Source organism: Talpa occidentalis, unplaced genomic scaffold (assembly GCF_014898055.3).
Source record: "Talpa occidentalis isolate TD23 unplaced genomic scaffold, MPIMG_talOcc4v2.1 talOcc4.4, whole genome shotgun sequence".
NCBI lineage: Eukaryota > Metazoa > Chordata > Mammalia > Eulipotyphla > Talpidae > Talpa > Talpa occidentalis.
In genome coordinates, this window is record NW_023604295.1 from 28,975,264 (window position 1) to 29,001,241 (window position 25,978).

Consider the following 25,978-nt stretch of genomic DNA (forward strand, 5'->3'; position numbering starts at 1 on the left):
GGGCGCTGCGGGGCCGTGTTGTTTTGGCTAAGGGAATAATTGAATCGTCTTGGGCGACTTGACGGGAGCAAGACGTTCAGGGGCCCGTGGTCCGCGCAACAGCGCTGTCGGCAGGACCCTCGCGGACGCGGGCAGCAGTGGCCCTGTCCCGCGGGGCGCGGCCCGCCGCGGTGGGAGCCCCGCTTTGCCGCAGGGCGGAGGGCGGCCCGCGGAGCAGGGGAAGTCAGCTGCCCAGCCGCCGCCCCCCAAGGGCGTCCTGGAATCCAGAAGCCCGCAGCCCGGAGGAGGCCGCTCCTGGAGCGCGGACAGCCGGGCCCAGGGTCCCGGACCCGAGCTGTCGGGGTCCGACTTTTTCCCACGTGGGTGGAGAGGGTGGAAGCGGCCAGTCTGAGGGACCCTGGCTTAGGGAGGGAGAAACTACAGCTTTCCCAGCAGCTGATGGCTAAAGCGGGGGCACCCTGTGCCCTCTCTGTGAAACTCGAGATTTGTGTGGTCATTGGCTCGCCGCAGACTCCAGACCCTGATCATCCCTACGGTGTTTCCTGGGCAGGGCCCCGCTTCCAAATTGCGTCTTGCCATTAGTCAGTTTAATTCTTTTTTTTTTTTTTTTTTTGATCCCCTGCCTACCTTTGCTCTCTCTCTTTTCCTTCTTCCTCCCTTCCCTTGCTTTCTCCCATACACCCTTCCTACCCTCTCCCCTCCCTGCTTCAGTCTTAGTCCTTCCAGCTAAGTGCCACTCACTCACTGTGTGTGTGTGTGTGTGTGTGTGTGTGTGTGTGTGTGTGTGTTGGGGGGTGGTAAACTCCCACATCTCAACAGGATAACTTGTGCTTGTAATATTGCAGAGCTCAGCTGTGACCTCAAAGCTCTTTTGAATAGTGGAGTTTCCAATTCACAGTCACCCACAAATGACCTTAAATGGGATCACAGGGATTCCCCAACGTTGTCAGAAAGCTGTTCCTATAACCTGGAAACATTTTGGTGGTGTGTTTTCTCTTCCGATGAGAAAGAAGCTGACCAGTCAGCTTCTGAAACTGTTTTCTCAAACAGGAAGGGGTTGTTTTTGTTGTTTTAAAAGCAGTTTTCCAGGTGTAGACATTGGTTCTTGCTTCTCTTACACCCCAAGGGAATTTGCCACTTGGGCCTTTCATGGTGACACACATCCCACATTTCTTAAAGGCTGAAATCTTCCCCCATGTCAGATATTATGGCATTGCATTCGAGTTTTAAGACAACTCTTGGGACTTGCCTGCAAAATTATCTTCCTGATCCTTCATAAGGGAGTGAAGCCAACTGGGAGATTTTAAATTTCCTTGTGGCTGGGATTGAATAGATGCAATTGAGAAGATGCACAAGGTTTGCTCACCTGTAGTCACCTTAGGCTGATGCAGGGATGCTCGCTGATGCCTTCCTAACTCATAGGCTTAGTTTCAGGCCCCAAACCCCTCCCTCATTAAAGAGAAGACCAGAGCTCAGATTATTCTTTCAGTTCATTATAAAAAGGAGAAATAACTTTTATCAGATTGAGGCACCCTTTATCAGTTTTGACATTTAGGGAAAAACATGGCAAGGGAAGCAAAAAGAAATCATTCCATTCCAAAGCTTGTAGTGCAAAGTTATGAAACACTGGCTTACACCTGTTTTACGACTGCCCTCTCCCATCCCACCTTTAGTAGGGAGAAGTGTCTCTACTGTTGACTTTCCATTTTGCATAATGCCCCTAGTTTCCTATAATGCCAAAATAACAAATACATACTCCTTAACCTATTCTATGAAAAGTCATTTTTGATTTATACTATCCTTTCCCCTCCTCCCCCAACACACTCACACTTGTATAGGCACATTTTTCTTGATCTAGACAGTGTTGAGATGTGCATGCATTTTTAGTATTGCCCTGGCGTTCATTCTTGTTCATCCTGAGACATTAAATTAATATTCAACAAAAATCCATGTGAAAAAATTGTTTAACTTTCTGTTCTGTTGTTTGTGTTTGTTTTCCAAGTTTACTAGACAAGGCTTTAATTGGTGAATAAACAAATAGTCCCTAAAAATCCCTTATTAGATGGCCTCCAAACCAATTGTAAAGCAGTAACATTGTTTCCAAAAGGAAAAGTAGAAGTTAAGATGAGTTTGTCAAGGGATTCGTTTGTGCCTCTGTCTTTCTTTAATTCTGAATGGCTTGTGGAAAGAAAAGGAGGAGTAGATTGGGCAGGGGACAGAGATAGAGAACCCAATGAAAACTTGTTTTTAAGACTAAAGCTATTTTCCCAAACTATTGTCCTGCCACAAGTAACAGCACACAGAGCAGATCATGAAAGTGGATTACTGTCTCCCTAGGCTATTGGAGGCCTGGAGAGCCCTGCCATTAATTCCAATAGAAAGATGGCTCACCCTAGCCATCTACTAACAACATCTCTTGCAGCGCCCTCATTGCCTAAGGACTCAGGGCTCTCTCAAAGTTGATACAGACCTCAGCTGGGTCTAGGTGGCAGGGCTTCCCAGGCGAGCAGAAACAGATGCTCTCCGTGGAACTGAGGAGGAAGCTGGGCGGCTGTAAGAACAAGCCTGAGGGGATGGGGTGCTTTAAAGGAGGGCGGTGGCCACCAGTCCCCTGGCAGAATAGCAATCACTAAGCCAAAACCAGCTAGCCATGAATGAAAGAGAGCCCAGTAGGAGGACCCTTTGGGTGCTAGGGCTAAACTTTAGCTTTCTCCACTCCTCCCCTTGGGTTCCCATCCTGGGTTTTCAGGGATTGGAGACCTACCTAGCCAGATGAGAGGGCAAACATGGTAAGGAAACATTCCTAGCCCTTGTCCAACATGCACACACGAGGGAGAGCTTGCTGAGCCCCAGAGACGTACCTCAAGTCCTCAGTGATCTGCGTCTGGCTTATGCATGGTCACCAAGGGGTGGGGGGTGTGCCTCCTTCTCTTCAGTCGCTCTATCTGGGGGTGTTGTGTCTCCTCTCTTCCACCCCTCCTGCCTCACCCCATCAGGACCAAATAGAATTGAAACTCCATTGCCTATGCCTGCACTGAGCCTAAAAACTCAGGATTTGATAAGGTTGCTGCACCATTGATACAATTGCAGACTTTTTTAAGCCTCCTCAAAAAGACAGATGTTTGGGCTGATTAAGAATTGAGAAGGAAACCTGCAGCTGCACCAAGGAATAATCTATTGGACAAATATTTTAATAAAAAAATATGAAGAGATCAGCCCGACCTTGCAAGGTCTTCTGCTTTAAAAAAATCTTTATCAAACCTCTATTCTATGGCTTCAATAAACAGAACCCATTACCTCACGGCATCTTTTGTTGGCCCCATACAAGAGAGAACAAAATGGTTATTCAGGGGAACGCTTTCGATTTTTATTGTGGGTAGCCTGCACAAAGAGCCGTGTTATTGTATTTAAAAGAACCATCTGTAGCAGAAACAATGGCATCAAATTATCTTTGAATACCCACTGAAAAAACATAAAGCTTTTTTTTTTTTATTCTTCTTCTGTACGGTGGGGGGATAGAGCAGTGTTAGGATAACTGACTTTTTTGTTGTTCTCTGGGTGCATTCTTCTCGCTCCCCCTCTCTCTCCCCCTCACCCTCTCTCTCCTCTCTCTCCCTCTCCCTCTCTCTCTCTCTCTCTTTTAAAAAATCAGCCATTTGGGGTTTTAAGCCATAAACGATTTTTCTTGTTGCAGGGGATTGCAGTGGCAAAGCTAGGCTAGGTCTTGGAGGCTGGTGTAAGGCGATGCGGGTGAAGGCAGGAGGCTGATGGAGAGACTGAGGGGAAGAAAAGCCGAAATGGATTCACGGTGCCTTGGATGGAGGATGAGAGGGGAATTGCAAGCTCCTTCAACTCGTTCTGTCCGGTGAGAAGTGATCAAGCTTGGGCTGACAAGAGGCTCAGGGAGCCCTCACGTTCTTTCGCTTTTTTACCTGCCAATCAAACTGCTACAAGACAACACCCTGATCTGGCATGGACATGTAAGTAGCTTGCAACCCAACTTTGACATTCACTGCTAGCTCACTCCTCTCCGCCCCCCCCCCAACTCACTTTCTTCCCCTCTCATTCTATTTTTTTTCTTTTGACCTTTAAGAGATCTGGAAATACATCCTGTGTGGCAGTGATTTAACACAGACAGATTTAAGTCTGAAAGTGTTAACTTTTGGAATTAAATGCTAGTTTTGATTTCTCTAACAAATGCACAAAGGAAGTGACATTATTTTATTCTCTCCTGAACAGTTTTCGTGCTGAACATAATCAGTTGCCTTACAAGGGTGTTGTGTGGTTTATTTCCTATGAAAAGGCAAAAATCCGTGATACCCCAGAGAGAAATGCACAGATGAAAAATTCAGGCTTCCATGTTTAAAAATATTTAATTCTAGCATTTCACCCCTACAAAGAGCCTCCTCCAGACCAAGGTCACAGAGTAGAAAAAGTGGTGTGAGGCAATAGGTACATTTCATTAAAGGATTGCTACTATCTTCTGGCCTCCTGCTATTTTGGTAGGGTGGGGGTGAAAAAAGGGAAGGAAGGGGGCACATGGTGACACCTCAGTATCTTACGAGAGGTTGACATTGAGATTGCAAGAGGTCAGGGTAAGCAGGACATACTACCTGAGAAGGAATTACAGAACATGTTGAAGCTGGACGCTGGGAGGGCTTCTGTGTGAAGTTGTGCGAAGGGTGATTGGGGCTTGCTCTCTGGCGCCCTCTAATGGCAACTCGAACCAATGTTTTACTTTTTTAATTCGGTGCTGGGAAAAGCAGCTGGGTTTTTGTTGTTGCAGTTGGTGGTTTTTTCTCCGCAGACTTAGAAACTAAAGACTATTAGTGGAGTAAACTGATTGTTTTCATCCCAGAAACTTATGTATATGCCTTAAAATTATCAGTGTTTTCTCCTCAAATGTCCCCACCTCTCCCGAAATTTCTGTAGATTAATAGAGGAGGAGCGGCTAATGGCAAATTGACTTAGGGAGGGTGGCCCATTGCGCAATTAGTAATTCGGAGGAAGGAATTCCTTTCCTACCTGAGCTGCATCCTGGCTTCTCTAATATACTGCAGAGGTGAAGGGGGTGGGGTGGGGTGGGATGATTTGGAAATTGCAGATTCTGACACGGGCTCATTATAATACAATTTAAAGGGGGCTCTTAGAAACCTCTGTTATTGCGACATGTGCTGGTCAGGGGGCTTTCCTTCCCGCCTCCTTTTTCTTTTTTCTTTTTCTTCTTTCTTTCATTCTTTTTTTTTAAATTTGGTAGATAAAGGTTAATCTTGGGCTGAATGATAGAGCTATGATTGACAAGAGAAAAGGTGTTGAGGGCAGGTCGCGCTGTCTTATTTACAGCCCACTGCTTGCTGTAGAGTCTTTGTTAGGACTGGAAAGCTAATTTAGTGCTGATCAAAAGCACCACAGAGTTAAAGGACTGGTAATGACTGCTAATTTCATTTCAGCCTCATGCATCCCCAACTGCTGTAATTAAAGACACGCTATTTAAATACAGGTGAAGGTTTTTTTTTTTTTTTTTAAGTTGGGGTGGGGGTGGGTGGATTACAATTTTATTTAGATTTCATCTTATACATGGGTGTTATGTAGTCCAACATCAGATTTTTTTTTTAAGTGCTGCTTCTTGTCATTTATACCTGGCTTTGCACAATCGGCAACGTGAAATGTGTCAGTCACATAAAAGCCCCTGTTTAAAGAAAGAAAAAAAAAAAAGGGGGGATGCAGAAGAGTAACTGTTTAGGGGGGATTTAAATATTTGGGTCCCTTTCTTTCCCCTTCAAATTAATAGAAGGGCCTTCGAAATAGCAAAAAGTATTTGAAACTTGGGGCAGGGTTAACAGGCCAAAGGGATCAGTGTCAGCTTTTTAAGTACTTCTAAAAAGATCCTGTGAACAGATGGAAAAATATATTTTTAATTAAATAATTTCTCCCACACTGTAGCTGCAGTGTTGGCTCAGAAACCGTGTAATTCCTCAACCGATAGGAGTTTCTTTATGAGAACATCAAAGGATAAAAAGCTCTACATTTTCGTAGTTGGTTAAAATTGATAACACCACCCCCCCACACACACACACCCAAAAAAAGAATTTAGCCTTTAATCTCTTTTTATCCACGAAGACTAAAGCTCTGTACTCGACCCCGCCAGCGGCTCTCGCCTTCCGGGGCTAGAACCCGACTCAGATGTGAAGCGGCGCTGAGCCGCCGGGCAGGTTCGTGCCCAGCGCCCCCTGTTGGACACAGTGGGAAATGCGCAGCGCCAGTCCTGGAAATCGCTAGAACCTTGCTCCGGGCTTAGATAAAACTCTTTATTGCCCTCCAAAAAGGAGATGGGGCGAGGAAACAAGTTTTTCTATCCTTAAATGATAATATAAGTTTAATTCAGTAAAAAATAAAAAGGTGATCATACAATTTAAACTGAAAAAAAAAATAAAGACTAACCTATTCCTCTTCCTGACACCCCATCCACTCCTTACCCGCGTCTGGGTTTGGGACTCTTTTTAAAGATTATGCGATAATAAAACAGGTACAGAAACAAGGTTTTTTTTTAAAGAGAGAGACTATTTCCTCTGTAGCAGTGGTGGAAAAACAAGTAAAACTTACTTCTCCCATTCTGTTCACATTTCAAAAAATAAAACGGAAGATGCTGTTTGCACGTTGTCAGTGTACACCTTGAACGCCCTCGGAGGTCCTTCGAGTATTGCAACTGAGTCTCCGAGTCAGCGAAATAACGTGCTCTTTTTAATTTCAGTTCAGAGTGTAATTAAAAGGCCAGTCTCGTCTCTGCATGTCCCCCATCCCCCAAACCAAGCTTGATCAAACTTTTCCTTTGCTGACTAGCGGTATTGTTTGAGAAACAGGTGCCTGACACCTTCCTTCTTTTATCTTAGCCGTAGAATTTCGGAAAAGGTGTCTCAATGAGAAAGAGTATTTTCTTTTGAAATTCGGCATTTTCATTGGCCAGGAATCCAAATTATTCCAGGGGAATGGAAGTACTTTTACACTTCCCAAAATTACCTGTCTACCTAAGAAAGAGCTCTGACTTTTTCTTTGGTCAGCAAGTGAGGACAAATGTACCCTTGGAGTTCTTTCAGGAAGCCTAGCTATAAAAATGAGCATCCTCTGAATTTAAAACAATGGGGGGAATAGGGGTTTCTTTAGTTGTTTAAAATCAGATGGAAACAATCCGTGTGCTGAGTGAACATATGAGCTCCACAAGGTGCTTTTTAAATTCGATCTACAAGGACTGACTTAGAATTTTAACTTTTAGATAAAAATCTTACGAAGTTTAGGACCTGACCTTTAAAAAAAAAAAAAGAACGCATATTGAAGGAAACCAACTTAATTGTCCTAACAGAATGACTTTTTAAAATTATTTACTACTGTGGCTACCTAAGTTATTTACATTGGTCGAAAGATTTATTCCTTCCTCCACCCCAAATCAGCAGATCCGAAATTGTGTTTTCAGGGGAATTGCTGTTCGTTGCGATGAGACATGCCTTCTTCATCTGATTCCAAAATCTAATTTCGGTTTATATTTCGCAATAAATGAATTCGGATCCAGTGGCAGGAAAAGCATCCATTTTGATGCATTTTTACCCGGAATTTTATCGAAATGACTGGCAAGCGGTATTCCCTGCTACTGACATCCCCACCCTTTGCTTTACTAAAAGACTAATCCCCATTACAGAAATATTAACTCCGGGCCAGCTTTGTGAACCAGCGCCAACCCCATAAGGTAACAAACGGTGCGCTGACAGCCGCGGGCCAAGGATGCTCGCGGCGTGGGGAGGCCAGAGCCAGCAGAATCTCAGAGGCAACCCGTGAAGGGGAGAGATGTGGAATTTGCACTGGCAGAGTGCGGGAGTTTTCGGCTCCCCAGCCTGCGTTCCTCCGGCTCCCGGGGGTCCCCACCTGCAGGGAGCAGGCAAGGGGAGGAACCGCAGAAGGCTTTGGGCAGGCGGGTGGGCAGTGAGTTCCCGATTCCCCAAGAACCAAGGAGGAAACGAGAGCCCTAATTTAGGAAAGAGAACGAAACAAGTGGGTGGCCTAGGCCTGGGATGCCACCCAGCTCTCCCAGCGATAGTCATTTCTGTGGTTTCAGGCGACCTCAAGCCCCTGCCGGAATCCCACGCCCCAAGGCGGCCAGCAGGAAGGCAATCCTTCCATCTTTGGGGGTTGGGGAGGGGGCAGCGAGTGGCTGACTCCTTAGTAGCAGGCAAAGCCACAACGGCTGGCAACCGGCCGCGTCTCTCCGCAGCAGCAAAGAGCCCTTTAGAGGCGGGGCGGGCATTTTTGCTCTCCTGTCCTAGCGTCCAGGCCTGAGCCCGCGCCTGCTGGCTGGGCGCCCTGCTTTGTAAGTGGCCAATCTTGCCGGATTCTGAGGGCGATCCAGGAGGGTGGGCCAGCCTAGCTTAGGCCCACTGAGTCCATGCCAAGCCCTCAGCACCCTCTCCCCTCACCCCTCACACTTTTCCTGGTGAACCCAACCCTCACTCTGAAAACCAGTATATGTGTCTTGAAGAGTGGTAGCTATTTGGGGATAGAGAAAATGACTAATTATCAGGATACAAGGATGAAACTTCATTTATTAAGTTTGTTCTTTTACTTCAAAAAAAAAAAAAAAAGGACTTTAAAGATCCTTTCGTTCTCTTGATCCAATCCTGAGACAGAGGAAGGCGCCAGAGAGAAAGCCCAGCCAGGCTTGAAGGAGCTGAGGTATAGGTAGATACTCATCTCTCCACCACTCAGACCTGCAGATAAGCACTGCCAGACTGTGGGTCCTGATCCAAGGCCCAGCTGCTATGTGGGTTGTTGAAGGGTGTTGAAACCACAAGTACAACTTGACACCACTGAGCCCACGGTGCTTGTCAATAATCTGTGAATTAGGAGCAGAGATTGTCACTGTAGATCATAACAGTTTCTGAAGGACTCATTACAGACTATCGTGTCAATGATCTTTAAATTAAGAAGGGGGGTGGGGCAGGGGAAATGGAGTGGGGAGAGCCTACAAAAAGGGAATAAGGGTGGGAGGGGAGATAAAAGTCAGAGGCCCAGCTCCCAAGGAGCCTTTAAAGATTATCAGGCTAGTGATCTGAGAATTCCATTGGGATGGATTTGGAAGCCCAACTCCATCTGAGGCAGGACTGGAAGGGGGGGCTCTAGGGGGCAAGTGGAAGTGGGCCCCCGGGAAGGCAGACTTCTCAGACATTTCTTTTGAGGTGGAAGAGCTTTTGGGAGAGGGCTCCAGATGTCAGTGGGAAGCCCGGAGGATACCAGGCTGCCGATGGGTGTGCACTTTGATTTAAAGCACTTTCCAGGGCTAGCGGCAGCTGCAAATCTTTGAGAAAAAGTGGGTAATAGTTTTATTTAAGGCTGGTGGTGACTGTAGGATGATTTTCTCCCCCAATAGTTTGCTGAAAGCTGCTTTTCAAGCCACAGGTGGATCTCTCTCTCTCTCTCTCTCTCTCTCTCTCTCTCTCTCTCTCTGTCTCTCTCTCTCTCACACACACACACACACACTAAGTAGATCTAATTTTTCTCCCCTACTTGCTTTTTGGGGTGTCATATACCTTTGCGCTCTGAAATAGTTGGGCTTTGTCACTTATTTCGTGACTGTGTCTAATTGTACTTCTGGAAAGGGGGCTTGCAGGTAACACAGCAGTATGCATCTGAAATCTCCAAAAGAAAGAAAACTAAGTTCCATTACTGCAACTCAGAAGGGAAAGCTTTCTCCCTGCTTGGTGGATTCCCACTGCAGTGAGTGTAGCCCAGTCTGTACTGGGGTGTCTTTCATGGGTCACTTAATATAGTCTAGAGGGACCTTATAGAAGACTTAGGTTTGTTTTTCCCACAGAAGTTGTGGTCACAACTAAATGAAATAATCACAGATGGATAATTTAAAACAATCATTTTTAAACCAAGAGTTACATTACAACCCTATCACTGGAAAATTAGGGTTCTAAGAAAGCCTTGTTCCTTTAGTATGATAAATTACACTAGATAGTTGTGGTCAGTCAGGGAGATGTGTATTTATACTCCTGAGCAATGTCTCAGGAGTGTAAAATGTCCCATGGGTTTGTTGGGCCACTTGTAGTTTCTGGTGATCTGTTTGCTAGGTTTTGGTTTTGATTTCTTTCTCCTAATTTTTAAAATCAAAATCATAAATTAGGGTGTTTTTCCTCAGTGCAACTGAAAACCACTGGTGGCATCTCTTTAAAATTTCAATTTGTCTTTTTTCTAAAGGGAACTTCTATTTAAAATAATTAGATCATTTAATGGACACACTGCATTTTCCCCTGGACAACAGCTGCAGAGCAGGGACAGACTCTTATGTTAAAATTAAGTGGTAATTCAGAAATGGAAGTGAAATGATAAAGTGGGAATCCCTTTTCCAGAAAATATTTCAATTGGCATATATAGAGGATATACATATATACGTGAAAATATATGCAATATTGTGATTATTATATACAGTCCCTGAAGACTGATTATATCTTATCTACAACTGATTATATCTTAACTTTTGTTGCTATAATTTGAAGTAAAGGAAATATATTTAGTTTTCTAAGTATTGAATTCTTTTAAAAATGTATTTCATCAGTGGGAACTAGATGAAAGAGAATGAGTATAAAAAGGAGTTGAATGTAGAGTAGCTCTGCATTCCTTAGGTTTCAAGGGTCCTTACAGCTCTTGAGTGAAATTATTTGGTGAAATTGGGTCTGGACTGAAATAGCATTTGTTATCCCCTTGTTCATTTGTTATGTGTAATGCCACTTCTGGAAATTAAAGGCAAGGTGCTGAAAGGAGGGACAAGAAGAAAAAAATATGATTGAGCAATTTTAAATTGCCCATCTACCATGCATCTATATGCGTATCTATGCCTTAGTAAATAAAAAGGTATAGAACTATATGTTTGTTCTTTGTATCATCTGGAAACATTTATTATAGTTCCTGCCAATAATCCTGCACAGTTCCAAAATCCGACAAGTTTGGCAATAGAAAAAAATGGAGGAAATGTAGATTATTTCATTTTTGAATATGATTTTACAAAAATTGGACTGAACTGTCCCCTCTAGGATTTCCTGTAAAGGATCCTCCACAGTCTAAAGCAAATGAAGTTTGATAACAGTACAAATCTAATCTAATTTTGCTCTCACTTTCAATATCTTAACTTCTTCCAGCTTACTTATTACTGACTGTATTTGGAATATGTGATTTCAAAAGGAAAATCCTCTAATACCTTTCTTTACCTTCATTTATCTGTGCTTGTCTCATAAATCTTGGAGAATCTAGCTTTGATCATTCTGTAAAGTCTTGTGGCATGCTCCAATTTGGAGTGATGGAGGTGTTTTTGCGATCTAGGGGAGAGAAGGAAACATTTTTAAAATTAACTTATACTGGTCTCCTTGTTCTATAATTCTCAGGGTTGTTTTGTGTGTGTGTGTGTGTGTGTGTGTGTTGGAACATAAGTATCAATTAAGACTCCTTTTACCAAATTGCACCAGTATTGTCCTAGACAACTGGGATTTTTCTTTATATTTTGCTTTTAAAATCAGGAACTTACTGGTTGCCATACTACTTCTCTTTTTAGTTTTACTTGTTTCTTACTTACCACACTGTTTTGATTTCTTTTACTGCATTATGAGCAGAGCTATGGTCACTTTCAGTGGAGATGATTGGAAGGTTAGGATCTAAAGGAAACATGAGTCTAAAAAAGGGGGGGAGAAAAAAAATCTTTCATCTGACCAAATCTGGCTCCTAACATATTTAACCAGTTCCAGAATTAGAAGCCTTTCTGTACATTTTCTTCTATTTTCTCCTTTTTTTTTCCTTACGTAATGAAATTAAAACTTTTGGAACCCACAGTTGACATTTTTCAGAAAATTGAGTTATCAAGGCAGTAATTATTTCACAGGGAGATAAAACTCTCATAGCCCTAACTGTCAAATAGGGCCCTTTTCAGATTTTAATTACAAAATAAAATTAGTCTGCTCTTCCTCGAAATGGCTTGTGAGTGGTTAAACAGAGCTTTCCCCCCAATACTGGTGGTCGTCAAACTCTACTAATTAGCAATGCTGAGAAATTCCAGTTAACAAGGACATTCTCCAAGACTCTGCAGGTTCCCCGCCGTTTGCCTTCATTTCCATAAGAAGATTAAGAGAGGAGGGGAACACACTCAAATGCAGATGCAGAAAAGGAGCGTTTTTTAACAAGCATCATAATAGTAAGATGCTTGGCTAGTTCTCACCTAATTATTGCAAGTTAAACCTCTATTTGCCACTAAGAAGAAAAAATAAGTCTACAGTCCCCTATCTTCACGAAATTGTTAGTTGGCTTGAGATAGAATACTTGAGGAGGCATGAAGGGAGTTTAGGAGAGAAATATCAGTGCAAAGGATTTTTAAATAAAATTGAGTTACACCTTAATCAGTTAAGAGTTTTTGGCAAGGGCCCATAGTAGAACAAAATCAAATTAGAATACCCCAAGTGTTATGCATTTTTGCACTTAATTTCTAATCTTGCTCTAATAGTGTGCAGCTTTTTGCTGCCATTGGAAGGGAAATGTTGCGCTCTCCTTAGATTACGCACGTTCAATTTTCATAAATTGTGCCAGTAGCAACATTTTTAATTCTCGGCAGATGAAACACCCTTTTCCAAGTCTTACTTTGATTCCCCAGTGGTCAATGGTGTATTGTTATTAGTACTGTAGCATCTGTTATAAACCTAAAACAGTGCTGGTTTCTGTCACCTATTGCGATTGTTATAGTTATTATACTATTTAGGGGCCAGTGATGGTGCTGGATTGAAATAGAGTGGCCGGCGATCTGATCTTTTTAATGCATATGTTCTAAAAATTCTAATGAGAAAATTGTTTCTGCTATCACCATCTTCTTTAATCTTATTTTCATTGCACATTATTATGCATAAATGTCAGCCACAGTTAGTTTATTGCCTTGATAAGTATAGCAGGTTTAATTAAAATAAAGCTGTAAATAAATGCAACCAATGATAAGACAATTGTAATGTATTTCCATAGCTTATTTATATGATAAAGGCAATTAACAAAAGACCTAGTCAACCCCTTTAACCTCTTAAATGCATTATTATAGAGTTCAGACGCAAACATATGCATCTTAGAATGTATAAAAGCTTTCAGATATCATCCCAAAGACAAATTTGTGCTCCCTTACTACTAGAGAGAGAGAGAGAGAGAGAGAGAATGTTTTCTTCTACAACTATACATCATTAATATTAATATTTATTTTAATACATATACACCAGCATTATCCACACCAACCTCTTGGTTTTTTTTTCTTCAAACTTAATTATCCATAGCTTTTCTTAAATTTTCAGAATAATGCTATTAAAGCGCCAATGCACACACAATCATAAAGCGAATGCTTGGTTTGCCCTTCGTGGCATCTGGACAATCATAATTCATTCATATGTTGAATCTCATAATTTGTACCTATTTTTTCCCATGGCTTCACCCTCCCACTTACCTCGAGGTTATATGTACATTTCTAAGTTAAGCAAATTAAATCTGATTCTTATAATTTGGTTCCACAGCTTATATGATATGTCGACTTTTCTTTTGTTTAGATTACGTGTAATTAGTTTGATCTTCCTCCCATCCCCCTTATTTTTTTCTTTAATTATTTCCAAATACCTTTTAAAGGTAAAAGCAATATTCTTGGAAAAGCGAATCTACCAGTAGGGGGCGCACCAGTCACATCCCTGAAAACAGGCGCACGGAAAAACCCGGGGCCGCCTTCTCTTCTGCAGATCCTCTCAACCTTTTCTCTTTCCTAATCTCCAGGTCCGTGTTTAGCTTAATATTACACCTCGAATAAACAGAAGACACTGCTTTATTTTGAAGAGTGCCATATAGTTTTGCTTTTCGAGAAGACCAGCCTCATCTTGCCGGGTTTCCAAGAACTAAAACAAACCATAACTTAAAAAAGGGGGGGTTAAAAAAAAATTAAAAAAGAGAGAAACTCCGGGGGAGGGGAGGTTGAGTGGAATAATAATTTATTATTTAAAAAGTCGCCTGCAGGAGTCTTTCCCACAACTTTTCTGGGTTTGCGGTGAGCGTGCTCCTATCTGGAGTTTGATAAGAACAGAAAAAACTCGGGAGGGCAGGGCTGGAGCAGGGGGTCGGGGAGCGAGCCGGGTATGGGAAGAAGAGGTTCGTGAGGAACAAAACAATGCACAGTTTTGTAAAGATAATAAATGGAACGTGGCCGACAGATACTATTCAGGACATTTTCTTAGGGTGAGTTAGGGTAGATCTGGGGAAGAGGAGGCGGAGTGAGTGTTACAGAAGAAAGAAAATAAGTAACCCTAATGGTTTAAGCCCTTTATAAAAAAAAGAAATGGCATCAGGGTTTTGTTGTGTTTTTTTTTTTTCTCTCTCTCCCCCCTCCCTCCTTTGTAGTCAAGTGCATTTTAGCCACAAAGATCCCAACAAGAGAGTGGAAGGAAACTTAGACGGGGCTTTGTTTGACTCCGTGTAGCGACAACAAGAGAAACAAAACTACCTATTTGTAACGGACGTGCTGCCATTGCTCTCCGCATTGAGCTCCTACCTATTGAAATCTTTACGTCGGGACAATGGGAGAGCGGCTAAAATTACCCTCTTGGGTCCAGGGCGGGCAGGATTCCTGAGCCCCTACCCCCCCCCCCCCCGCCTCCATCCCATCTCCTGCAGCCCCGGCCTGGCCGGGCCACCTCCTGCCCCAGTCTGGGTTGCCTTTCTCTCGCCGGTACGACCTGCACCTGTGCCTGGCGAGCACCTCCCCACCTCCCAGCCCCGGGGCTCCCTTCCAGGGCTGCCCCAGCCCCAGCAGCCCCGGATGAAGAGGCCCCGGTAGAAATCCCAGGGCTGGTTCTGCTCAAGTCCTGGGAACTCTGTCTGCGGGGGAGGGAGTTTGTGAGTTCGGCCCAAGAGCCACCTCGGTGCTGTGCGGGGGGGTGGGGTGGAGTGGGGTGGGGTGGGGGGGTAAGCCAGGAAGTTGGGGCTCCCCTCCCCCACGGCCTGCACTTCTGAGAGCCTTCCCGGTGATCTCTTCCTACCCCCAGACCCCTTTTGAAGCCGCACCCCTGTAATGCATCTTTGTGGGGGAAGGCTCAGGAGGAGAATGTGGAGACGGGGGGGGGGGGGGGGAGTAGAGGCATCCCCCCTGCGCCCACTGAGTGAAGACAGACTGGGGGGCAATTGGGGCTGAGGGTGGGGCGACAAGCTGCGACCTCCTGGGCCTGAGAGCCGAAGTGGGCAAAGAAGCGAGGCCGCAGTAGCTTCCCCAGGCCCTGCCTGTCCCCGGTCCTAGTGTCGGCGGCTTAGCCCGAGCAGGGTTTATTTTTAACAGAGCAAGTTGCGCGGAAGCGAGGAGGGTTTTGAGGACAGAGCTCCCCGTCGGAGTTACTGCCGGACAGCGTGGGAAGGGGGTGGGGAGGTGGGGAGCAAGTGTCGGCACCTGTGGAGGAAAAACAGGGTCGAGGAGAAGCACAAGGCTAGCGAGAAGCGCTGTAAGATGTGGGGTGGGGGGGGGAGTGGAGGGTTGGAGTTGGGGGGCTGGACTTGGGGGGCAGCGTGCGGAAGAGCAGAGAACAATGCCACAGCAACTCCAGCACTGCCTGTTTCCTGCAACCCTAGTAGGACAGGCGCCCTGAACCACCCACCCACCCACTCTGCCCTGCCCCCCCCCCACCTCGGAGTCGCCTTTCGCGCCCCGTCCACGTCTCAGCACCCCGCACCAAAAAAAAGTAAATGCACATTAAGTTTAAAGAAGAAGAAAAAAAATCGGGAGTCTCAGCGCTGTTTACCCACTTCCTTCGAAAAGGCGTGTGGTGTGACCTGTTGCTGCGAGCGGGGATACAAAGGTTTCTCAGTGGCTGGCAGGCGGGCGGGGGGAGCCGCCCCCCCTCGCCGGCGGCCCCCGCGCCCGGGCCTCCCCCGCGCAGCCCGCGGCGCGGCAGGCCCCGCCCCCTTTCATGCAAAACCCGGCGGCGAGGCCGGGCGCGAGTGGAGGAGCCGCGCGCGCTGATTGGTCGCCGGAAACCCATTTATTCCCTGACAGCCCCCGTCACATGGATGGTTGTCTATTAACTTGTTCAAAAAAGTATCAGGAGTTGTCAAGGCAGAGAAGAGAGTGTTTGCAAAAGGGGGAAAGTAGTTTGCTGCCTCTTTAAGACTAGGGCTGGGAGAAAGAAGAGGCGAGAGAAAGAAAAGCCAGAGAACTTTGAGCCCCGGGCTTAAGCCTTTCCAAAAAAAATAATAATAACAACCCTCGGCGGCGGCGGCGGGATCGGCCAGAAGAGGACAGAAGCGCTTTTTTTGATCCTGATTCCAGTTTGCCTCTCTCTCTTCTTTTCTTCCCCCAAATTGCTCCTCCTCGTCTGATTCTCCTCGCGGAGCCCTGCGCTCCCGACACCCCCGCCCGCCACCCCACCACCACCAGCACCACCACCACCACCGCTGCGCCCCCTCCCGCCCGCCCGCGGGCCCCCAAAAGTCCCGGCCGGGCCGAGGGTCGGCGGCCGCCGGCGGGCCGGCCCGCGCGCAGCGCCCGCATGTACAACATGATGGAGACGGAGCTGAAGCCGCCGGGCCCGCAGCAAACTTCGGGGGGCGGCGGCGGCGGGAACTCCACGGCCGCGGCGGCGGGCGGCAACCAGAAGAACAGCCCGGACCGCGTCAAACGGCCCATGAACGCCTTCATGGTGTGGTCCCGCGGGCAGCGGCGCAAGATGGCCCAGGAGAACCCCAAGATGCACAACTCCGAGATCAGCAAGCGTCTGGGCGCCGAGTGGAAACTTTTGTCGGAGACGGAGAAGCGGCCGTTCATCGACGAGGCCAAGCGGCTGCGAGCGCTGCACATGAAGGAGCACCCGGATTATAAATACCGGCCCCGGCGGAAAACCAAGACGCTCATGAAGAAGGATAAGTACACGCTGCCCGGCGGGCTGCTGGCCCCCGGCGGCAACAGCATGGCGAGCGGGGTCGGGGTGGGCGCGGGCCTCGGCGCGGGCGTGAGCCAGCGCATGGACAGCTACGCGCACATGAACGGCTGGAGCAACGGCAGCTACAGCATGATGCAGGACCAGCTGGGGTACCCGCAGCACCCCGGCCTGAACGCGCACGGCGCGGCGCAGATGCAGCCCATGCACCGCTACGACGTGAGCGCCCTGCAGTACAACTCCATGACCAGCTCGCAGACCTACATGAACGGCTCGCCCACCTACAGCATGTCCTACTCGCAGCAGGGCACGCCCGGCATGGCGCTCGGCTCCATGGGCTCGGTGGTCAAGTCGGAGGCCAGCTCCAGCCCCCCCGTGGTTACCTCTTCCTCCCACTCCAGGGCGCCCTGCCAGGCCGGGGACCTCCGGGACATGATCAGCATGTACCTCCCCGGCGCCGAGGTGCCGGAGCCCGCAGCCCCCAGCAGACTTCATATGTCCCAGCACTACCAGAGCGGCCCGGTGCCCGGCACGGCCATTAACGGCACACTGCCCCTCTCGCACATGTGAGGGCCGGACAGTGAACTGGAGGGGGGTGGGGGGAGATTTTCAAAGGAAAAACGAGGGAAGTGGGAGGCGATTAAGAAACAGCATGGAGAAAAACCCGGTATGCTTAGGGGGAAAAAAAAAAAAAGTCGTCAGCTCAGCAAATGACAGCTTGCACGAGAGAACACCCATCCCGTCCACGCGCAAAACCGCGATTCTGACCAGAAAACTTTTATGAGAGATCCTGGACTTCTTTTGGGGGGACTATTTTTGTACAGAGAAAACGGGGGGAGGGGGGCAAGGGAATGGACCTTGTATAGATCTGGAGGAAAGAAAACTACGCAAAACTTTTTAAAAGTTCTAGTGATACGGTAGGAGCTTTGCAGAAAGTTTGCAAAAAGTCTTTACCAATAATATTTAGAGCTAGTCTCCAAGCGACGAAAAAATGTTTTAATATTTGCAAGCAACTTTTGTACAGTATTTATCGAGATAAACATGGCAATCAAAATGTCCATTGTTTATAAGCTGAGAATTTGCCAATATTTTTCGAGGAGAGGCTTCTTGCTGAATTTTGATTCTGCAGCTAAAATTTAGGACAGTTACAAACGTGGAATGAAGAAAATTATACAGATTTGGACATTTTACTTGTTTAAAAATTGTACAAAAGGAAAAATTAGAATTAAGTACTGGCAAAACCATCTCCGTGGTCTTCTTATAAAGGGGCAAAAGTTTTAGATTGTACTAAATTTTTTAACTTACTGTTAAAAGCAAAAATGGCCATGCAGGTTGACATCATTGGTAATTTATAATAGCTTTTGTTTCCCAACTTTCCATTTTGTTCAGATAAAAAAAAAAACCAACATGAAATTACTGTGTTTGAAATATTTTCTTATGGTTTGTAATATTTCTGTAAATTTATTGTGATATTTTAAGGTTTCCCCCCCCCCTTTATTTTCCGTAGTTGTATTTTAAAGATTCGGCTCTGTATTATTTGAATCAGTCTGCCGAGAATCCATGTATATATTTGAACTAATACCATCCTTATAACAGGTACATTTTCAACTTAAGTTTTTACTCCATTATGCACAGTTTGAGATAAATAAATTTTTGAAATATGGACACCGAAATTATGCTTGTCTTTCATTTATTTGGATAATACTGTGATTATACATAACTCCTTGGGGAATATTCTGTGCTGAGCCAAGAAGGTAAAATACCTAAAACTTTGGTATTTTAGCCCAGAAGCATATGGTGATGTTAACTGCAACAAATAAATAGCTGTATGTTTAACTGAATAAGGACTCAAAAAATTGAAATGGTTATGTCATTTCTAAAATAGAAACTAGAGACATATATTGTAAATCCGCCCCCTCTTTTTCTAAGCAGCATGAATAAGCATGATGGGGACTTAAACTGATTTATGCCACTTGTTGCCAGAAAGAAGGAGTCAATTCTGAAATTTTTCATGTAGGTTAGCAGATGGGGTATTGAGCCCAATCAGAACCAGGTTGGCTGGTTTTGTTTTCGTTTTCTTCACAGTACAAAGGCCCTTTGGAAACCTTGTTATAGGGGGAAATGATGCTTCTTGTATTAGAATAATTGCAAACTAGACTCGCAAAGCTCATCTGCTTGGTGGGTGTTTGGATTACTCAGGCCCTGCTATTGTCTGAGAGGAAACAAGTGGTTTGCTTTCTTTGTTCCTTGACTTTATAAACTTTCTCTTCTACATTTTCCTGTTTAGGGGGTGAGGGAAAGAAAGCTAAGAGCGTCTTGCAAAACTCCCCGACTTATCACGGCTATTATTATTATTATTTATTTTCTTTTTTCCTCTCTCTCCTTCCACGAATTCCATTTCTTAAATTGGCAGCACGGTCCAAGCCTGTAGCCCCAAATCGGATAATCTCTGCAGCTGATAACAAGCAAAAGAGAAGCCAGGCAACAGCCATATTAAAGAAGAAAACAATCAACTCTGAGGTAGATATTTTACTTTGTCCGGTCTAATCACATTTGAAGATTATGATGTTTTTGATCTGTTACCAATGTTTTACTACTGTAGTAGAAAAGTAGGAGGGGGTGTGGAGTGTGGGAAAAAAGATTGCATTTGTTGTTTTCTTTTGCCCTGGGAAACGTAAAGAAAGACGATCGTTGTCCACAGTGGGAGCAGAAAAGTTGGGGTATCGTCTTGGTCTTTGAATGAACGATGTTTCAACATCGCGTCCCGACCCGCGCTTGGGCGCAGCCAGAGAATGTGTAAGGCAGACTCTGGGACTTTTCTTTCTGATTTACTACCACCTTGCTCGTCTTTCCCCTGCCGAAGGGGACCAGGAACCTAGGGTCGGAAGTTTATAAGAGCGTGTGTTTGCTTCCCACAATTTCAAGGGTTCGTTTTGTCAACTTGCTTCAACTTTGGAGAAGTTGGAATCCGCCAGTGTCTTCCATCCTTGAGTAAAGTACCGGCTGCAGCCACTAAGTTAGCTCGCATCTTCTCTTTTTCCAAGGGAGTCTTTCTCCTGGTGTTGTTAATGCTAGTTCTTGGCTCAGTTGTGGATAGCTCATATTATCTGTATTTTTATTTAACGTGGGTTTTTTACATTTTAGATGTGTGTAGGATTTTATTTGTTCATTTTAGAGTAATGTGGTACTGGGAAAGGACAATTATTATGCCGGTTCCCAATTCTAAGCGAGGCATTTCCACCACCCCCCCCTCCTAATTAATGCAGAGACTCTAAAAGAATTTCCCCGGGCCTGGCCATCCATTGTAATGCATATACGGATTATTCACGTGGTAATGAGCACATTCGCCAGTTCTTGCTCACACATACGAATAAAAGAAACTTTGAATAAAGATCCAAATGATCTTGCAGGGGGGTGGGGAGGATATTCCCGGAATTTGAGTCAATCAAGTATATGGAGTGTATATGTTTGAAAAAAATAGAGCTATATTAGAAATATGTACTGGGGTTAGTGAAATTGACTGCATTAACCTCCTTGGGGAGGGAAAAAAAAGTCCACAAGATCAGATTTTAAAAGGATCAACTTTGGCAAAATGCTCAGGTTCAAATATTTTACAGGAGGGAAGAGAACAATATTTTGGGAAGTTGAACTAGTTCTTAATGATTGTCACTGACTATATAAAACAAAAGCACTCCTATTTCTCCTCCTGTCCTTCCATAGCTCCTAACTAAATGAAAACCAAAATATTTTGGTTGCAAACATAAATTCTTTCAGTAAACTGCATTTGAGGAAAATTATACATATTTCCTCATTCATTTGATTGGGTGAAACAGTTTCCTGAGATGTGTAGTTTCATGGCTAAATTAATATTGAGCATATTTTAATTAGAATCAGATTTCTAAGAAGGGGATAAACCCATAAACTTGCCCAGAAAATAGTTATCTCCTGGTACTGAAATTAGTTGAGTGAACCTTACTCTGGATATTATTCTGCTCACTAAAACTACTCAATTTCTAGTCAAAAGGGGTGAATGTAATGCATTGTTAACCTTATACACAGAAATAGAAATGTGTAGAAGGATGAGTTGCAATTTTTTTCTCTCTCTGAACCCCCCCCCCCCACACACACACACTCTTTAAATAAAGAGCGTTAAAATATTTTGCTGAGCAGTAGTAGATTAGCAAGGTTTCTTGCCAATGCTGGGAAGCTGGTATTACAGACCGTCCCAGGGGAAAATGGCTCACATTAACCACTAAATGAATATTTGACAAGGGCTCATTCGGAGGTATTATTACTATAAACGTGTCCCTACTGGACTTTTCAAGGGTCAAAGAGCAATGCTTCAATTAATTATTTAGTCTGCTAGTAGATTTGGTTGTAATAGCTGTACTTATTTCTAGAACCGACACATTCTTACAGTAGGAAATCTCAGGAGAATCTATTCCATCAGCAATGCCTTGGATTGAAATACACACAGAGCCCTAGCATCGTAAAGCTGACTTTTCCTTAAAACCTTTTCCTGGACTTGGAGGGGCGTTGGAACTATAGTCTCTTTTTCTATTTTATTTACTGTTTTGGTTTACAAGGGAAAAGTAAGAACATCAGAAGTTATCTTAATTTTTACATCATGTCTAGCAAGGTCTTTTAGTACCTTGTCATTCGGGGAAAGGGGAGAGGATTTATTTATAACGTTTGCCTTTTCTAAGTGGAGATATCACAGGATTTTAGATACTCAATCAGCCTCTATATTTAGAAAGGATACACATTACTGTTTGCCAATAAAATTCAAGTTCTAAAATGGAAGTTTCCACAGGCTGAACACTCTGAGTTCCAGTAGTTTCAGAGTAAATTGGGGTACAAAACAGTCCTACTTCCCTCCCTATTTATTGGTCTGAACACTTCTAGGTGCAATGGGGGGGTGAGTTCCATTTCTGTCGAGTCATAAGTTCCTCCATGGCCCTATGTAAAATGGTAAGGCAAAGACTTGGAGAGTTAAGATTCCTTGACAATAATATAAGGTGAATGAATACGAGATAAGCTACAAGGGGTGGGTGGGGGGGACAGGATGCAGTAATTACAAACCCAATTCATTCAGCTTTTAAGAACTTTTGTTATTGGAGCTCCATTGACGGGTTTTGAGCTGCCAGTTTTCTCACATTAAAAACAACTGATCACTGCCTTAGGAGGACAAGAAATACCGCTTAACTGTGATGGGGTCTTCATTTAGAACCCTCACAAAAAGAAAATTAAACAGTGCCTTTGTGTGCCCAAGGTTTACTTTTCAACTGCTAACAGTTTATAGCTAACTGCTCTGAGATTGAAGTTTGACTGTGGTTTGATCTGCTAGTTGGCACTGCTTATTTATTTATTTGTTGTAATTAAACGAGTCTTTTACAACCCTCCCCCTTTTATTTCTTACTCTTGGAGAATTTCTGCAAAACAGGTCCTCATATTTTGCTTTGTGGATGGAGCTTCCTTTACCGTGAGCTGTAACAGAGACTTGAGTTAACATTCTCCAACTCTCTCCACCCCTTACCCTCCCCCCATTATTGCCTTAAAATAATTTGCATCTCACTCTTTTTTATGTTGCTTTTCCTTGCTTTCAGAGCAAAGGCTGCTTTTCAAGACAGCCACAAGTGAGGTTGGTGATGGGGGTGATTTATTTCTTCTTCTTTTTTTAAAACTTCGTTTGGAAGATGGCCTGGTGGATTTCCTTAGGGAGCTCCTCTATGAGGTGGAGCCCCGAAAGTAGAAGGGGGAGACACTCTTGACCTTTACTGTGAAAATATGGATAAAGTCCAAAGGGACACAGCCTCCGGAGTTCTAGAGTAAGCTGCTCTGGAAGGAGCTTTCCAAAGAAAAGGAAATTGCTCAGACCAGAGAATTGATTTGGTGTCTTTCATAGTTATTTTCTTTTTAAAAACTTTCTTGGAAACCTGACCTCTGATACCACCCAGGGGTAACCTCTTCTCACAACGCTGTCCAGTTTTACAATTCTTGTTTTCAGGTTGAATGTTTTGCTTCTGTGGCCCTTAGGAAATAACGGACTTGACTTTCTTATTTTGGCTAAGACTTCTCTTTGGGAGGGCGGATTATTAAGAAAAGACCAAGACTTCTCATGGCAGAGAGTTCATTTTCCGTGTGCGGGTCTAGATGGAGTTTATTTGTATTCTGGTTCAGCGGTGATGGTTTTATTCCTTGAGCGCTGTACTCCAGTTACTCTTCAAAAGCCAATAGGTCGTCCTCTCCTTTCAGGATGCAAAGATATTTGCTGCTTCTGGGTTTTTGCACTTGAGATGCTTGCTCTATTTTTGCAAAGAAGTGACAGGGAATTTAAAGGCTCCAAGGAATCATTCGTTTCATTACCCTCGTCTGCCTGCATGGAGAGAATGAAGTGTGCACTGTTGGTAAACATTTTCCGCGCGGTGAACGGTCGTTCGCCTCACGCTCTGGCCTTCGATGAGGGGCGCGCGAGGGGCTGGGAGCGCGCCGGCCTCCCACAGCCTGCCCCCGGGAGCGCGCCGCGCCCTGCTCGCCGCGACCCAGCAGAGACCCAGCAGCCGACAGCTGCAGGCTGGGGCCAGCTAGCGCGGGGTTGGGAACCTGACGTCACCGCGGCCCTGGTCTTGGCCCCTCTAGGACTCCTTGGGAAGGTGCTGCCTAGCCCTCGAATTCTCTTCGCCCAGACCCTGCCAAAATGGCCTTAATTTTCTCATTCAATCCGGGTGGGTCAACCCTGTGTCGGGCAAGTGTGGAAAGTCTCCCGAGGTGCTGCAGTCCATCGCCCCGTCAGAGTTCTCTGTCTCCTGCACCCCAGCTCCAGCTTCACCATGTTGACCTTGTGACCCCAAGATGATTCTAGGCCTCCTCGGACTTCCCAAATCAGAGGCTGTCTGACCCAAGTCCTACCTTTTGCCTTTTACTCCAGACCTTTACTTTTAAGGAATTGTTTGTCCCTGTTTGCTACCGTGTCTCAGCACTAGTAACCTCATTCTTAGTCCTTCCCAGTGCCAGAGGCTGCGGACAGGCATGGCTGTGAGAAGCTACAGGAGTCATCTGGGCTTCCAAGAATATTGGGACCCTCTAGCATCAGAGCAGGTAGGGTCGGGACTATGTAGACCACCCTTCACTTGGCCATTTATGAAATCGGGGAATATATTTACTATATATATATATATATATACACACACACATATATATATATATGATAATAAATTATATATTTACCTCGCAGATGTAGTCTACAAAGCACCTGCCACAAAATAGGATTAATTGATAGCTACTACTTTCCTTACAGTTGAGTGGAATTAGGTGATAGGAAAGACAAGGGATTCTCATTTTAGACCCCAGTGATCAATACAGAAATTCTGGTCCTTCTTTCTGGTCCCAGGCGGTGAATTTAACCTTGTTCAGATCATCCTTCTTTTCCCACTGTTCTTCCTAGCTTAAGGTTCGCCTAGGAAGTTATCTTGCAAACTTGCCGTCCCTGGGCATCTTCCAAAAGGGATACCGGCACTGGGGCAGGAATCGCCCCCACCCACAGAAGGCAGAAAAATAATTACTGTATTAAAAGGAGCAGTGAATTCTTCCCGAGGGCTCTTATCGCTGGCGACCAGGCCAGAAGCAGGACTGCGCCCCCACCCCCAACTCGTGACGTCAGGGCCTGCTGGGCCTTGGGGATGAAATGATTCGTTTGAGTCTTCCAGAAAGGGCAATCGGAACACTAGCAGGACCAGACTAGTGGAGCCGGTATCTCTCCCCACTCCCCAGTCCCGGTTTTTGAGGCGGCGGAGGATTTTGCCCTCCCTCTACCCCGCCCCAGACTATAACCAAATACACGAATAGTGAGTCTTCAGAAGTATGCAGTCCCGCATACAACACCTTTCACCGTGGCACTGGAGCTCATAGGCACTCCCTTCTTCCATACCTAGATAGATAGATAGATAGATAGATAGATAGATAGATAGATAGATAGATAGATAGATAGATTTAAAGTTATGTGATTTGCTAGCTAGAGTTTGCTGTGAGGTCTGAATGAGTTGTTTTTAATGTTTGCTTTGTTTTGAGAAGCTTGACAAATTACCCAAAAAGCCTTTCCAGCTGATAACATAGCTTCCTTTTATTTGGCCCTGCATAAGTTTCAGTAGTGGGTGAAGAGTTTTCTGGTTCTGCTATCCAGCAGTTAGGGCAGTTGCTTGTGATTTGCCATTGCTGTGGTGTTTCCAGCTTCTCCTTAAGGCTCCTCTGGTAATCATTTGTATAGTTTTTAAAATCTTTTTAGGAAGGAGAAAGTATTGTTGGGAGAACTTCTTGGAATGTGATTTAAATTGTAGATAAGAGGAAAGACATTTGGTTGTGGACTCTAAAATGGATAAAATTGTTTGTTGGCTGAAAGCACCTGGGCATTTCCAGAAGTAATTCCCAAGTTTTCTTTACCGTCCTCAAATCAATGTAATTCATTGAATGTCCTTCTGATGGGAGGGGCAGTGGAATCTAGGCCTTATGTTCTGACATTAGTCCAGGATCTAACAGACTAACGATTGCTTGAGTATTAGCCAATATTTCACATGCATTCAGTTTAGTATCAACTCACATTCAGGTCGATTTGGCTATCACAATTAATAGCACAAATCTGGCTTATTGTACAACATTACAATTGAATCAGTCTGAAATACTAAGTGGCTAACCTGTCTTCTCCTTCTGCACATTCTTCTTCCTTTGTTTCCCCTTTTCTTACCTCAGAGGAAAATATCTGAAAATCAAGTTCCCCTTGTGAGAGTTTGTTTACCTCAACTGCTTTTAAAGGAGACTAACACTCTCTCATCAGTTTTATAAACACTCTCTCATCAGCTTTGTGGAATGGTGCAAAAACATCTTGGAATCTAAGATGGCAAAATAAACCTGAGCATATGGGGAGAAGACTTCGTTGTTAGGAAATTGATTTAAATGTTTAGCTCACACTTCAGCCTTGGTGCCTCCCTTTCGACCTTCTCCTGCTTCACTCAATGCCTGTCCCT

The 25,978-nt window shown here is 44.8% G+C and overlaps 1 protein-coding gene and 2 long non-coding RNA genes across 3 annotated transcripts in view; 2 read left to right on the forward strand and 1 right to left on the reverse strand.

Annotated features, from left to right (window-relative positions):
• The first annotated feature begins 3,590 nt into the window (after positions 1–3,590).
• The window catches only part of LOC119257321 (uncharacterized), a 64,406-nt gene continuing 42,018 nt past the window's right edge, over positions 3,591–25,978 (forward strand). Inside the window, exon 1 of the long non-coding RNA XR_008553817.1 lies at positions 3,591–3,980. This is a non-coding gene — a long non-coding RNA (uncharacterized LOC119257321). The remainder of the gene's footprint in view (positions 3,981–25,978) is intronic.
• On the reverse strand, positions 11,268–23,373 carry LOC119257323 (uncharacterized). Its single transcript, XR_005128003.2, has 3 exons — positions 22,537–23,373; positions 22,381–22,448; positions 11,268–11,360 (listed from the first exon to the last, which is right to left on the reverse strand). It is a non-coding gene; the product is annotated as an uncharacterized LOC119257323 (long non-coding RNA).
• SOX2 (SRY-box transcription factor 2) lies at positions 16,509–17,635 on the forward strand. Its single transcript, XM_037525164.1, has one exon. The coding sequence runs from the start codon at positions 16,575–16,577 to the stop codon at positions 17,529–17,531; it is 957 nt and encodes a 318-aa protein (XP_037381061.1). The 5' UTR covers positions 16,509–16,574; the 3' UTR covers positions 17,532–17,635.

Coding starts and splice junctions, on each gene's coding strand:
- SOX2 (XM_037525164.1), top strand. CDS start 16,575: ATGTACAACATGATGGAGACGGAGCTGAAGCCGCCGGGCCCGCAGCAA.